The sequence below is a fragment of the Oratosquilla oratoria genome, chromosome 11 (assembly GCF_046742065.1).
Source record: "Oratosquilla oratoria isolate Oo_2021 chromosome 11, ASM4674206v1, whole genome shotgun sequence".
Classification (NCBI taxonomy): domain Eukaryota; kingdom Metazoa; phylum Arthropoda; class Malacostraca; order Stomatopoda; family Squillidae; genus Oratosquilla; species Oratosquilla oratoria.
Window position 1 is genome coordinate 34,574,652 of NC_134787.1, and position 13,400 is coordinate 34,588,051.

Here is a 13,400-nt window from a genome sequence, read left to right on the forward strand (position 1 = left end):
TTTAGGAAAAAGTAAGGATGTTTTTTGGGCCTGTATGGATTTGGAAAAGGCTTACGACAGGGTAGACAGGAAGGCACTGTGGGAAGTATTGCAGATATATGGGATAGGAGGAAAGCTTTGAAGAGCAGTCAAGGTTTTTTATGAGAGTAGTAAAGCTTGTGTTAGAATCAGAAATGGTGAGAGTGAGTGGTTTGAGGTAAAGGTGGGACTCTGCCAGGGATGTGTTATGTTGCCTTAGCTGTTTTGTGTGAACATGAGGGTGTGACTAATAATGAGATGGATGGATGAGGTAAAAGGTGCATTGGGAAAGAAGGGTATGTCTGTTGAGGAAGGGAGGGAGAAGACAGAGGTGAATGGAGAATGGTTGTGTATGGATTATACTGTGATGCATGAAAGGGAGTGGGTGGGGGATGGGGGTTGAGGGAGTATGTGTGAAAAAATAATTTGACGCAGCCTGAAGGGATATCTCCCCATCTCTTTTTCTGCATGAAAAGGGGGTCACTGATTTAATGAAGCAGCCTTGCTGTGGATGTGTTGTGTCTTGCTACACTGCTTCTGACCCAGGGTAGTGGGTGAGATGCAGGGATGACTCGTCACCCAAGAGGAGCCAAAATGAGGGAGGAAGGGGGTGAATGGGAGTGGAGTATGTGGGGATAGAATGGGTGGGGGTGGATTTTATGCCTTTGTTTTTTGGCTATCTCCCTTGTAAGCAATGTCCCCTCTAAGCTTTGCGCGCACACTTTTCACAACTAGAGCACATAAAGAAAAAATGTGCACACACACAAGGTTTTTAAATTATATTAAAATCCATTCAATAAAGAAGTTCCACCCAAACATCAACTTATAAATTCTCTAACAATATGGTAACTTGCCAACTGTCAAACCAATAATTGCTTTGGTGGAGGTAATATGTAATACAAACTTGCAAACTGTGCATATTTACTTAAATGATCAGATGGTATCTTACATGGGTGCACACATACTTTTCAGAGAAGGCAAAGTTTGCACACAATCAAATTTCTGCACACACTCACAGTAAAAAATTAGAGAGAATATTGCTTAAGGGGGAAAAAGCCTTGGGTATATGTATGTATAATCCCAGGTACAAAATTGTCTGTATGAAATTCATATTCAATTAATCTTTTTTGACAAATGCAGTTTCCTAAACAAATGGAAAAACACTCCTGTATCAAGGAGCTGGCCAGTAAAGACATGCACCCACCCATATCTGCAAATGAAAGGAGAAAGGGAAAAAATAAATAAATAAATAAATAAAATAAACCAGGATCAGTTAGCCTGCAGCCTCTCGGTGTACTGTGGATAGCCTCCACTTCAGTGGGGAATTTTAGGGGACAACCTTGGATATGCTCTCTTCTGCAACACAGGGATGGCACACATTCATTGAGATATGCCTGAATAAAATCTATAGAGGATGTCACCATGGTAACAAAATTAATGCAAATGAGTAAACAATGGAAATTAATTGTATACAAAGTCAAGGCATTTACAGACTGCAGGCTACAAGTGGTTTGATGATGGTGGCAGCAGCATCAACAGCAGTAGTGGTGATGATGGTGGAGTATTCACTAGTTTTCAGCCCTCCCTCTTATTAAAATTGGAGGAAAGCTTGTCAAAGTTGACAGGGAGAGACCATGATCTTGCTCTTAAGACTGAGTGCTGCTCTCTCCACATGAAGGTGTTGATGGATTTTGAAGACAAGTGGAAGGGATGATCATCTTCATTGTAACAACAAAAACAGACTTACCTGGTACTGAGATTGTAACTGGAGGAAGTAAGTATTCCTGGGTGATACTTCCAGTGCTTCTCTTATCAGGGAGCGCATGGTTACTGGGGCAAAATTCTGTCTCTGATCATTCAGAAGAAATGTGATTCTCTGAGAAATCACAACTGTTCCTAAGTATTCTTCATATAAAAATTCAAGAACCGTTTGCATAATCTCTGTCTGCTTAGGGTTAAAGGTTCCTTTACCAGAATGACGTTTTTTCTGCTCATATAGCTCTTTTTTGATAGTTTTCTTTAACATCTCTATAACAACTTCAAACACTAGACATGCTGGTTTCGTACCAAGAGTCAATAACTGAATGTGAGACAGAAAGGCAGTGTACATTACCAAGACATCTTTCTTTATGTCTAGAGAGGCAATTTTCTCTTCCGGTATAGGTGTGCATATTAAATTTAACATATTACTTGAAATCTCTTGGTATTTGTTTCGAGCTCTTAGAATATTTGCAGGAGTTGAATACTCTGAAGAAGGTAAAAACTTACCCTCTATAGAAAGACTACACAATGCACTTAAGAGTTGCTCTTTTCCAGTTCGATTTTCCTCAATATGTCTAAAGAAGACCTGAACTAAGGATGTGTATAGTTTCAGAAGAATAGGAAAATTGGGGTTCTCTGTATCTACTGATTGTCCATGCAGGGTCATCATGTAAAGTTTTGCACTTTCCTCTGTGTTACCCAGGGCTTCCTCTAATTTTGCATAATGTAGATACACCTCCAAGTCTTCCTTCAATTCATCCTTAGCAACCAATCGTTTGACTTTCTTTTTTAATGTTTTCTGTGTTGATTTCAATTTATCCTTTGGCATGAACTTCTTCAACACTTCAAGTCGCATCTTGATTAGCCTTATGTAAATAATAATTAACTTTGCTTTATATTCTGATTTTAGGACCATTTCAACTTGTTCTATAACAGAAAGTGCAAACCAGAAAAGTTGTTCACCATTGTATTCTCTTATAGATGGTCCAACACTAGGGAAATTAAAAATATTACAGTTAATACCATCAGCTTGCAGGTCACCTAACTTCCCAAGGACTTCTTCATTTCCCAAGGTTTCCAAACGAACTGGGTAGAAAAGTTCTTCAGCCTTGTGCGATTCATTTCCATATTTCTGGTCATGAACTGACATTTTATCCTTCAATTTTACTTGTGTCTCCCCTTCAACAGGCACTCCAACACCCAAAAATTTTAAGAACTTTATGACTAAATAATAGGTTTCTTCATCACTGGTCAATGTAAATAGATACGGAGAAATGGTCTCAAAAGATACCATCCTGTCTGGATCTTCACACTCATCAGGATCCTGTTCCCAAGGTAACCAGTGCCGTTTCTCACGACATTTTTCTAACATAAGCCACATTTCTGTTGATGTTCCCTTTCTCTCCAGTATGACATCCTCTTCATCATAGGCTCCACCTGTTTATCAAAGATATAACTGCTTTAATAATATGTGATATCTCCAAAACATTATCAATATATATTATAAACTAAGCTCCCACTGCTGGGTTCCTAACAATCAGCAAATTCTGCCTTAATAACATATAAGATCTCCAAAACATTATTGATATATACTATCTACTATGATTCTAAGTTTGATTCTCAATAATCAGCAAAATAACAATATACACTAAAAATCCCCAATTCAACAATTCAATGTCTGTACTCAGTAACTAGAATCTTCTCCAAAGGAACATAAAAAAAAAAAAAAAAAAAAAAAAAAAAAAAAAAAAAAAAAAAAAAAAAAAAAAAAAAAAAAAAAAAAAAAAAAAAAAAAAAATAATAATAATAATAATAATAATAATAAATAAATAATATATATATATATACATATTATATATATATATATATATATATATATATATATATCAATAATAGTATGTAAATAAAATGAAAACACTCGCACCCACACGTCGGTCGAAGTGATAACGAAGTTTGTAACTCCAGGAAAACTTCAAGTTTCATCGATGTCAAACAATGAGGGAGTACCTTTGTTGTATTAATAGGGAAGGGAAAAGCTTGTGGTGTAGTGGGAAGGTGAAGAAAAAGGAGAGAGGGATTACTGAGGATAATGGAAGGAAATGAGGAAGGGGACGAATGGGCCCTGGATATTAGAAGGGGTGTAAATAAAAGAGGTGCAGAACACATAGACAAGGAAGAATAAGGAAGCAGAAGTGTCAAAAGCAGAAATATAGATAATAGCAACTCAATGGAAAGAGAAGATAACTGCTTTTATGGATTTAATGAAAGAGGTGACAACTTCCCCCGACTAGTACATCTTGAGGAGAAACTATATATATATATATATATATATATATAAAAAAGCATGGGAGGTTAGGTTTAACCAATTAACACTAGTTACCCAAAGAGTTGATAAACTGGAAGAATTAAAGAAGGAGAATCAAAACCTAACTAAAGAAATAGAAGAATTAAAAAAGACAGTTAAAAGAAGTAAAAGATGAGAATGAGGAATTAAAGAAGAATAAAGAGAATAAAAAGTCCATAGCAAAAGAAGCACAGGGTTAGAGAAAAGTCCAAGAGAACAACATAATTGTATTTAGAGATATAGTGACACAACAGATGAAAGAAACTAAGGACACAGTTATTAAAGTGATGAGAGAAAAGGAGAATACAGTAAGAGACTTAGCGGACAAAAAGAAATGTATAATTATATTAGGGATAGAAGAGAAGCATAATCCAAATAGGACCACAAGAGTAAAAGAGGAGAAGGAAAAGGTAAACAAGATATTAGAAGTAGTTCAAGAGGATGAACAAGAAACAGGGAAAGAAAGTGAAGAAATATATGGACTAGGGAAATACAATACAGATAAGACCAGACCAATTAAAATCAAATTCAGGTCAGAAATGACAGAAGAGAATATCTTAGCAAAAATATAAACAGATATGGTTAAAAAGAGAAATAAATAAAGAGGAAAGAGAGGATGAGAAAACAAAGACTAGAAGCTAAGGAAAAAACGAGAAAAGAACAGAGTCAGAAAAAGAAATTCTATTGGAGAGTAGTGGATATGAAAGTGAGGAAATGGTTCATAGCAGAGAAAAATGGAAAAGAAACAGAAAACACAATGGAAGTAGCAGAAAATTAAAAGTGTCTTACACAACCATAGATGGCTTAATAACAGGGTTGAATGAACTGAATGATTACCTGAAGGAAAAAGAACCAGACATAATGAGAATTGTAGAGACAAAATTGAAAGGTCCACTACCACCCAACAGTGTAGGACATGGTGCATATAATTATTGGATTAGAAACAGAGGTAAAACAAGGGGGTGGAGTTATGTTCCTGACTAAGAAGGATATAAATGTGAGGAATGTCACATATGGAAAGAATAGAGTAGAGATGATTATGATGGAAGTAGAGGACAGGGATAGGAAGAGCAGGAAGACTGTAGTAAATTATTAGCCTCCTAAAACGGCTTTGTGGGAAGAGAGAGAACACAAAAATATGTTAGAAGACACAAGGATAACACTAAATAAGATAATGGAAGATAGAGGAAGAATAGTTATAATGGGTGACTTCAATTGTAAAGAAATCTGCTGGGAAGAGATAACAGTAAAGGGTGGAGATAACCTATGGGGAAATGTACTACTTGATATGATTATAGAACATACAATGACGCAATGGATACAAGAGAATACCAGGTATAGAAATGAGGAAGAACCATCGAGACTGGACCTAATAATCACAGCAGAACCCGAAATAGTGGACAAGATTGAATATAAGACACCAATAAGTAAAAGTGACCTCACATTGGTTGAACTGGAACTAAATGAGGAAAAATATGTGGAAAAAACAAACAATATAGAAAGGGAAGATATGTGTGGAAAAACAAATTTTGATAAAATAAGAGAATTCTTTAAAAAAGCAGACTGGGAAAGGATACACAAGGAGGAAACAACAGAAGAAAAATGGAATATTTTGACAAAAATTTATAAAGAGGGAGTGGAAAAGCATGCTCGAAAACAAAAACAAGAAAAAGGATATGTAAAGTGTTGGTACAACAAAAGATGTAGGGAGTTAAAAGACAAAAGGGATAAAGCTTGGATGAAATGGAAAAAAGACAAAAGATCTGAAAAATGGAAAATATACACTGGTTATGGTACAAGTGTGCAGAGCAGAAAAGAGAAAATACAAAAAAGATGTCATAGAAAAATGTAAAGATCAACCAAAACCATATTTTACAGATTTGTAAACAACAAACTGAAAAACAAACAAGAATTAGAGAAACTATGACAAGAAGGAGTTGAATACATAGAGGATATAGAAATGGCAGAAATTATGAACAAGCATTTCAACTTGGTGTTTACGAGGGAGAACATACAACCTAGAGATATCAAGTGGGAGGAGAAAGTCCCCCCTATGAAAGAGATAGAAGTGACCCTCCCTCTCCTTCCCCTTTTCATACTGCTGTTTCCAACCTTAACTGTGATTAATTCCACATTATCTTTTCCTTCTGTTGCCTTTATTACATTTAGGTTCTTTCTAGTCAATGTCATGACTCCCCCCCTGTTTGTCTGTCCTATTTTTCGACCAAATGTTGTATAGTCCTTGTCCCACCATACTTGATTGTATAGGACCTTTCAGTTTTGTCTCTGCAATTCCCATTATTTCAGGTTTCTCTATTGATAGATAGTCATTCAATTCATTTAATCCTGATATCATACCATCCATATTTGTATATACCACTTTTAATTTTTTCTTCTCTTCTCTTTTTTGGTTTAAGTTTCCATCTTTCTGATGTACCATTTTCTTAGTCTCAGATATAGCACTCTCCAAAAAAAAACCTTGTTTTTTCAGTCTCCATTCCTTTCTCATTTTTTTCCTTAGCCTCACTTCTCAGTTCCCTATTTTCTCTAATTCCTCGGGATTCATTTCCTTTTTTATCCAAACATTTTTGTATTTTTCACTGTTTGCTAGTTTTGCCGCTTTTGATAGTACTTCTGCTATCATTTGTGTTCTTAGTTTGATTTTCATTGGTCTGTGATTCTTTTCTTTTGAGACAGACACAGTATAATAAAGTATCTATGAAGAGATTTCCTCTATCACAAAATGTGTGGCTCTGGTCCATAGGGGGACCCCATATAGAGCCTAAAGTATCAGCTGCATGCTAATTAGCCACAACAAGCAGCCAATAGCCCAGACGGGGTAATGTTAATGTTCATCAAAGGTTGAAAGAACAACACAATCAGATTATTTGGTACCATGTAGAGATTGTAATTTAGCTTACACTGGCCAGACAAGGAGGGATTTGGGGACAACCCTGAATGGACACAAGCATTTGATCAGGTACGAACAAGAAAACTTGGCAGTGTTCCAGCATGTGAGTCAGTTAAATCATTGTCTTGATTGGGAGAAAGCCAGTTTTATATACAAATCTGGTTGTGGGTTCAGGAGGAAGATAGTTGAATTCATTATAATAGAATACATTCCCAATATAAACATTTCAATGCGGCAGTAGTCTCTGGATACAATATCTGGAATTATGGTCACCAACATTGTCAATAGGCATCTTCCACCTGACCCCACACTACATGACCCCAAAGTCACTAATTGAGCAAGGGTAGGCATCCTTTGGTCCTTCCCTGTCCCAATTTTCGTAAGAGAGTGCTGTATAAGTATAGTAACCTTCCTGCTATTCTGTACTACTGAAGGAGACTATAGCTTACAGTCAAAATATATAGATTCACTGTTTCCAGTTTTTTCTTCTGCTCCAACTGTGGTTTTAGTTTTGATATTCACATATACCTACATCTTTCTCCACCTTACTGGGAAGGAGGCCAAGTCAAAGAGCACCCTTACACCAAAAGATCCACTCACCTTCCCTTTCCATCTAAGCATCTCTGGGATACACTACTTAGGTCTTCACTGTGCAGCAAAGCACAGCATATATGAAACTGGAAATGATTAAACAACTCAAACTCACCTAAAATCACTTCAGGAAATATTACTTGCTCTCTCTTCTCCATCACAGACGACCAGCCCTTTGCGTCCTTTTCCCCAACTCTGTAGGTTAAGAGAATTGGTACAATTGCAAATGTTTTCCTATAGGCTATACAAAACATATAACTTACACTATTACTGCAACCTTTTCATGTATACATATATATATGTATAAAAATTCATATAGTCTTACCTTGGGGACCGCGAGTCCCAGAAAGGTTCAAAAAGAGCCAATTTAGATTCGAGGGAGACTTTAAATCCTTTAAATGTTTTTGGCACAAAAAGGTTCAACTCTATAAGAGCTTGAAAGAGAGCAACTGCCCTTTCCATGTAACCACCTTGTTGCCACAAACAAGCCAACTGATTGGCTACATCCACAAGGTGATACCCAATATTCATGGGCACCTTGTGGGTGATGAAAGATCCCTCTTTCATTTCTCTCATCTTTTCAATACATCTACCAAAGCTGTTTGTTACAAAATTAAGGTTAAATGTAGAAAAGTGTGTCTGCATGAAGGTCAGGTAACTGTACCAAGCTGACAATTCACTAGGGAAGTTAAACACAAATGTATTCCATTCCTGTTTCAATTTCTTGTCATCCCATACGTCCTGGCCAATACGAAGACGCTCAAGGTAGAGCTGTAAATTACGCATATTTTTCCGGATAGCTGTTTCCAGTATAGATAGTTTTCTCTCAAGCAGAGCTTTTTGCCTGGCCTGCATTTTATTCTTTGCATTCTTGGTTGTTGACTGCTCATTGTCAAATAAGTGTACAAACGCTTTGTCTTGGAATTTTACAAACTCTAGCCAAAGAGAAACATTATTAGGTTTCTTCCCTAATTGTTCATTGTATTCCTTGGCCTTGTTCTTCCAGTAATTATGTTCAACTTCAATATTATCTTGTTCTCTTGAAAATGGAGTTCCATCCTCACCAATCCCTCTTATGTATAACTCTGTTTTGGTGTCATATATATTCAATGGGTTTGCATCTTCTGAGTCTTTTATGTTCCGTATTATTTGTTTCTCTTCAGAATACGTGAAAGACAAAGGAATATAAGAGTTGTCACCCTGCAACTTCACATTGTCAGTCATTTTGTTGAAGCAAAAATTGCTTCCCTCATTCATTCTCTGTACACCAACTTTACTGAAGTATCGAATGCCTTGTTTTACCGTTTTCTTCTTTTTCCTCCCCATTACACCTTTGCATGGAGTGTACCTACAAGATAAAAAAAAATTAATAAATAACATATAAGCAAGAATAGTAAAAATGTGTTTTTCACTTCAAATTATAATCCATTGTTTAAATATGTTACTTAAAGTTACTGAGTTATGAATTATCATAACTGTTGTCCTTAAATTTCACTGACTGGAAACCTGCATCCTCCAAACAGCCAGTGAAAGTCCCTGGGCCTCCATAGATATTTGGGAAGATATCTTGGACTTTGTCAGTATTGCATTTGTGTGACATTTCTGTCTCTAGTTTATAGGAGTAGGAGGGGACCAGTCACTGCTCATCAGTTCTCTTATCAAAATGAGCAGGTAGTATAGTCAAAGTCAAAAGAGACATCTTAGGAGCCAATCCAGACCAAGCATCACCCCTTGGACTTGCACCCTAAGATGGAGGTTCATACATATACCAATTTACTTACAAGGAAGGTGGCCAAAAAACAAAGGCATAAAACCCACTCCCACCCATTCAATCCCCACATACTTCACTCCCATTCACCCCCTTCCCTACCTCTTATCTTGGCTCCTCCTGGATGATGGGTCATCCCTGCATCTTACCCATTGCCCTGGGTGAGAAGCAATGTAACAAGACACAGCAAAGCCACTTCATTTAATCAGTGACCCCCCTCTCCATCCCCTCATGCAGAAATGGAGAAGATGGGGAGAAATCCCTTTGGGCTGTGTCAAAATATCATTCACACATATTCCCTCACCTCCCCATCCCCTACCCACTCCCTTCCATGCATCCAAAGCATCATCCATACAAAACCACTCTCCACTCACCCCTATTTTCTGTCTTCTCCCTTCCCTCCTCAACAGACATCCCCCTCTTTCCAAGGCCCCTTTTACCCAATCCATTCATCTCATCCTTGATTGCTCCCTCATGTTCACTCCTTTCATCTCTGCCTTCCACACCTCTTTTACTAATCTTTCTTCACTCATTCTTTCCTGGAGTCCAAACCATCCCAATACTCTTTTATCAACCCTATCTCTCAACTCCCTTTCCACCCCTGCTCTCCTCCTCATCTCCTTGTTTCTCACTCTATCCAGCCTAGTAACCCCTACCATACTTCTCAGGCATTTCATCTCAAACACATTCAAATTCCTCCTCTCTTATGTTCCATGTTTCTACTCCATACTGTGCTATTGGCGCAATCACTACTTCATACAATCTTCTCTTAATATTCATTCCCAAATGTCTATTTCTCACTGCACTTTTTAATCCCCCAAGGCATTTACTTGCTTCTCTCAATCCACATTCTACCTCCACCTCTACTTCCTTTCCTGCCACATTTGCAGCCAACTAACTAAAGCTATCCACTTCCCCTGGTCTCTCTCCCTTAATACTCACTTCCAATTTGCTGACACATTCTCCCCTTGTACAACTCATCACCTCACTTTTACCCACATTTATCTTCTTCCTTCTTTCACACCCCCCCAAACTCTATCGCTAACTTCCTTAATCCCTCCTCTCATCCTGCCCCAAGTGCAATGTCATCAGCAAACAACAACTGTCTCATCTCCCATTTTTATTCCATTTTCTTTAACCATATCCAAGTCCCAGCCCATTACCCTTGCATTTACCTCTTTCACCACCCCATGTATAAACTGAACAGCCACCTTTACCTCAAACCACTCACTCTCTCCATTTCTAACTCTAACGCAGGCTCTACTACTGTTGTAAAAACTCTTGACTGCTCTTAATAGCTTTACTCCTATCCCATGTATCTGCAATACCTCCCACAGTGCTTTCCTGTCTACCCTGTTATAAGCCTTTTCCAAATCCATAAAGGCCCAACAAATATCCTTACTATTTCCTAAAGCTTTTTCACATATCTGTCTTACCACAAAAATCTGATCCATGCAATCCCTATCTATCCTAAACCCGACCTATTCCTCATCAATTATTCCCTCTGTTCCTCTCCTATTCCTCTCAATCAAAACCCTCCCATAAGCCTTCCCATCTACACTCAACAAACTGATCTCCTTTTCCTTTATAAAGTGAAACTATACAGGCACTCATCCAGTCCTCTGGTACTCTACCCTCTTTTAGACAAACATTAAACAACCTCACCAGCCAGTCCACCATCAATGCATCTCCCTTTTTTTAGACACTCCGCATGATGCCCATCCAACCCAGGTGCCTTATCTGCTCTCATTTTAATAACTGGTTTCACCCCATCTTTCCTTATTTCTCCTCCATTTTCCTCATTCATCACTGTCATTTTCTTAGTGCTTCCCACTGCAACTACCTTTCCCTCCCTATTCTACTTCACATTTAGCAACTCCCTAAAACACTCTCCCGATCTTCCTCCTACTGCTGTCTCTTCTATTATCATTTCTCCATCTGCAACTTTTACCTTTTCTTCTCTACTTGATTCACCTCTTCTTCTCTTAATTTCCTTCCAAAATATCTTTTTTATTAGTTTAAAATTTTTCTGACATACTCACCCCATTTCACATATGGAGCATTCTCTGTAAGACTGACAAAAAATTCAAACTAACACCCTCATCTCTCTGACCTTGTTGAAATTTGGTTTATAAGTAGTTTCAGGGCCCTAAACACATTTCTAGAATTTGAAGGTCAATCTGAACAACTGTTCAGGAGATATGACTTCAGATATTTTGAGGTCATATGAGAGGTCACTACCATTTGGCGACCAATAACTAGGGTAATAAAAGTCAGTTATATAAATATGTATATATTTAAAAATATATATATATATATATATAAGGAATCCAAATATTAGAGTTTTAGAACTGTAGGTTAGAATATAAAAAAAATCACACTTTAGCAAAAATTTGAGGTCAAGATTTGACCCTTGGGGTATAAAAAATATATATATATATATATATATCTATATATATATATATATATATAGATGAAAATGAAAGCATAAGCTTTGGCTAATAGAATTAGTAAAAAACGTTTGTTTACGCTAGTATTTTTCATATAATTAACACATAAATGAGCACCATATTTATATGTTGTCCATCAATTGTACATATTTTTCACATGACTGTTAATCATATGAAAAATACTAGCAAAAACAAACTTTTTTTCTTTACTGATTTTAATAGCCAAAGCTTATACCTTCATTTTTCTCATCTATATATATATATTTTATTTTAATACCCTAGGGGGTCAAATCTTGACCCTAAATTTTTGTTAAAGTAAGATTTTTTTTTCAATTTTTCAATCTTGAGTTCTAAAACCAGTATTTCGATTCCTTGTCTTTTTCTGATTCTAAATATATATACATTTATATAAATATGACCTTTATTACCTTAGTTATTGGCTACTAAATGTTAGTGACCTCTCATATGACCTCAAAATATCTGAAGTCATACCTCCTGAACCATGGTTTGGATTGACCTGAAATACAGAAATGTGTTAAGAGCCCTAAAACTACCTATAAACTGAATTTCAGCAAAATCAGAGAGATGAGGGTGTTAGGCACTTGTTGATCTGACAGAGAATGCCCCATTTGTTCTCCTCTTTGCCTCCTTTATCTTATGCTTTACTTCTCTTTTCTTTGTACCTCTCATATGATTCTCTTGTCCTATTTTGTAACCAATCTGTGAATGCTCAATTATTCTCTTCCACAACCTTTTTGCTTCATCATCCCACCAATCACTACCCTTCCTTCTATTCTCTCTTGTCCTCCTTGATCCACAAACCAACTTTGCACATCTTGTGACTCCCTCCTTGAATCATCCCCATTCCTCCACTTCTAGTTCTACTCTATCATTCCCTCCCTCCCACTAATCTCTCAGTTTCTTCTTGTACTCCTTTTCTTTCTCATTTAAGCAGTTTATTATATGTACCTCCCTACCTTCTGTCCTTCTCCCTTTTCCCCATCTATCCTCCACTCTCAACTTACCTTCCACTAAAAAATGACCTGATATTCACCCATTCTCTCCCCTTAGAACATGTACATCCAACTCTTCCCACTCTTCTAGTAATCACTATGTAGTCCATTAATGCCCTATCTACCACCCATCCACCACCCTCTCCCATGTGTACTTATGCTTGACTTTCTTCCTAAACACTGTATTTGCTATCATCAACTCTCTAGACATATCTCCACCATCAACTCTCCACTATGATTTTTTCCTTTAACTCTATACTTCCCACCCACTCTGTCTATTGGTTCATTTCCTACCCTAGCATTAACCCCTTTGATACGATGACGCCTGCGTAGGCGTCATGAGGAGCAAGTAGGTACGTGAGGATGCCGATGTCAGCGTCTTGATTATATTTATTGTAGTTGTAAGGGGGGAAAAAGCCTTGGTATATGTATGTATGTATGTAGTTGTACCTGGCTTCATCATATTTTCTATGGTTATCAAAATTCACGAGTAAAAGAGAAAACAAATAATACAGTGGTGACTTTATTTTTTATAATGCGAGTA

General features: G+C 37.0%; 1 protein-coding gene across 1 annotated transcript in view; it reads right to left on the bottom strand.

The window, feature by feature from the left end:
- LOC143029725 (nuclear exosome regulator NRDE2-like) overlaps positions 1-13,400 on the bottom strand; it is a 37,913-nt gene that overhangs the window by 5,070 nt on the left and 19,443 nt on the right. The window contains exons 5-7 of the mRNA XM_076192593.1: positions 7,951-8,973; positions 7,741-7,820; positions 1,766-3,216 (exon numbers count right to left, since the gene is read on the bottom strand). Coding sequence (XP_076048708.1) covers positions 1,766-3,216; positions 7,741-7,820; positions 7,951-8,973 — 2,554 coding nt within the window. The remainder of the gene's footprint in view (positions 1-1,765; positions 3,217-7,740; positions 7,821-7,950; positions 8,974-13,400) is intronic.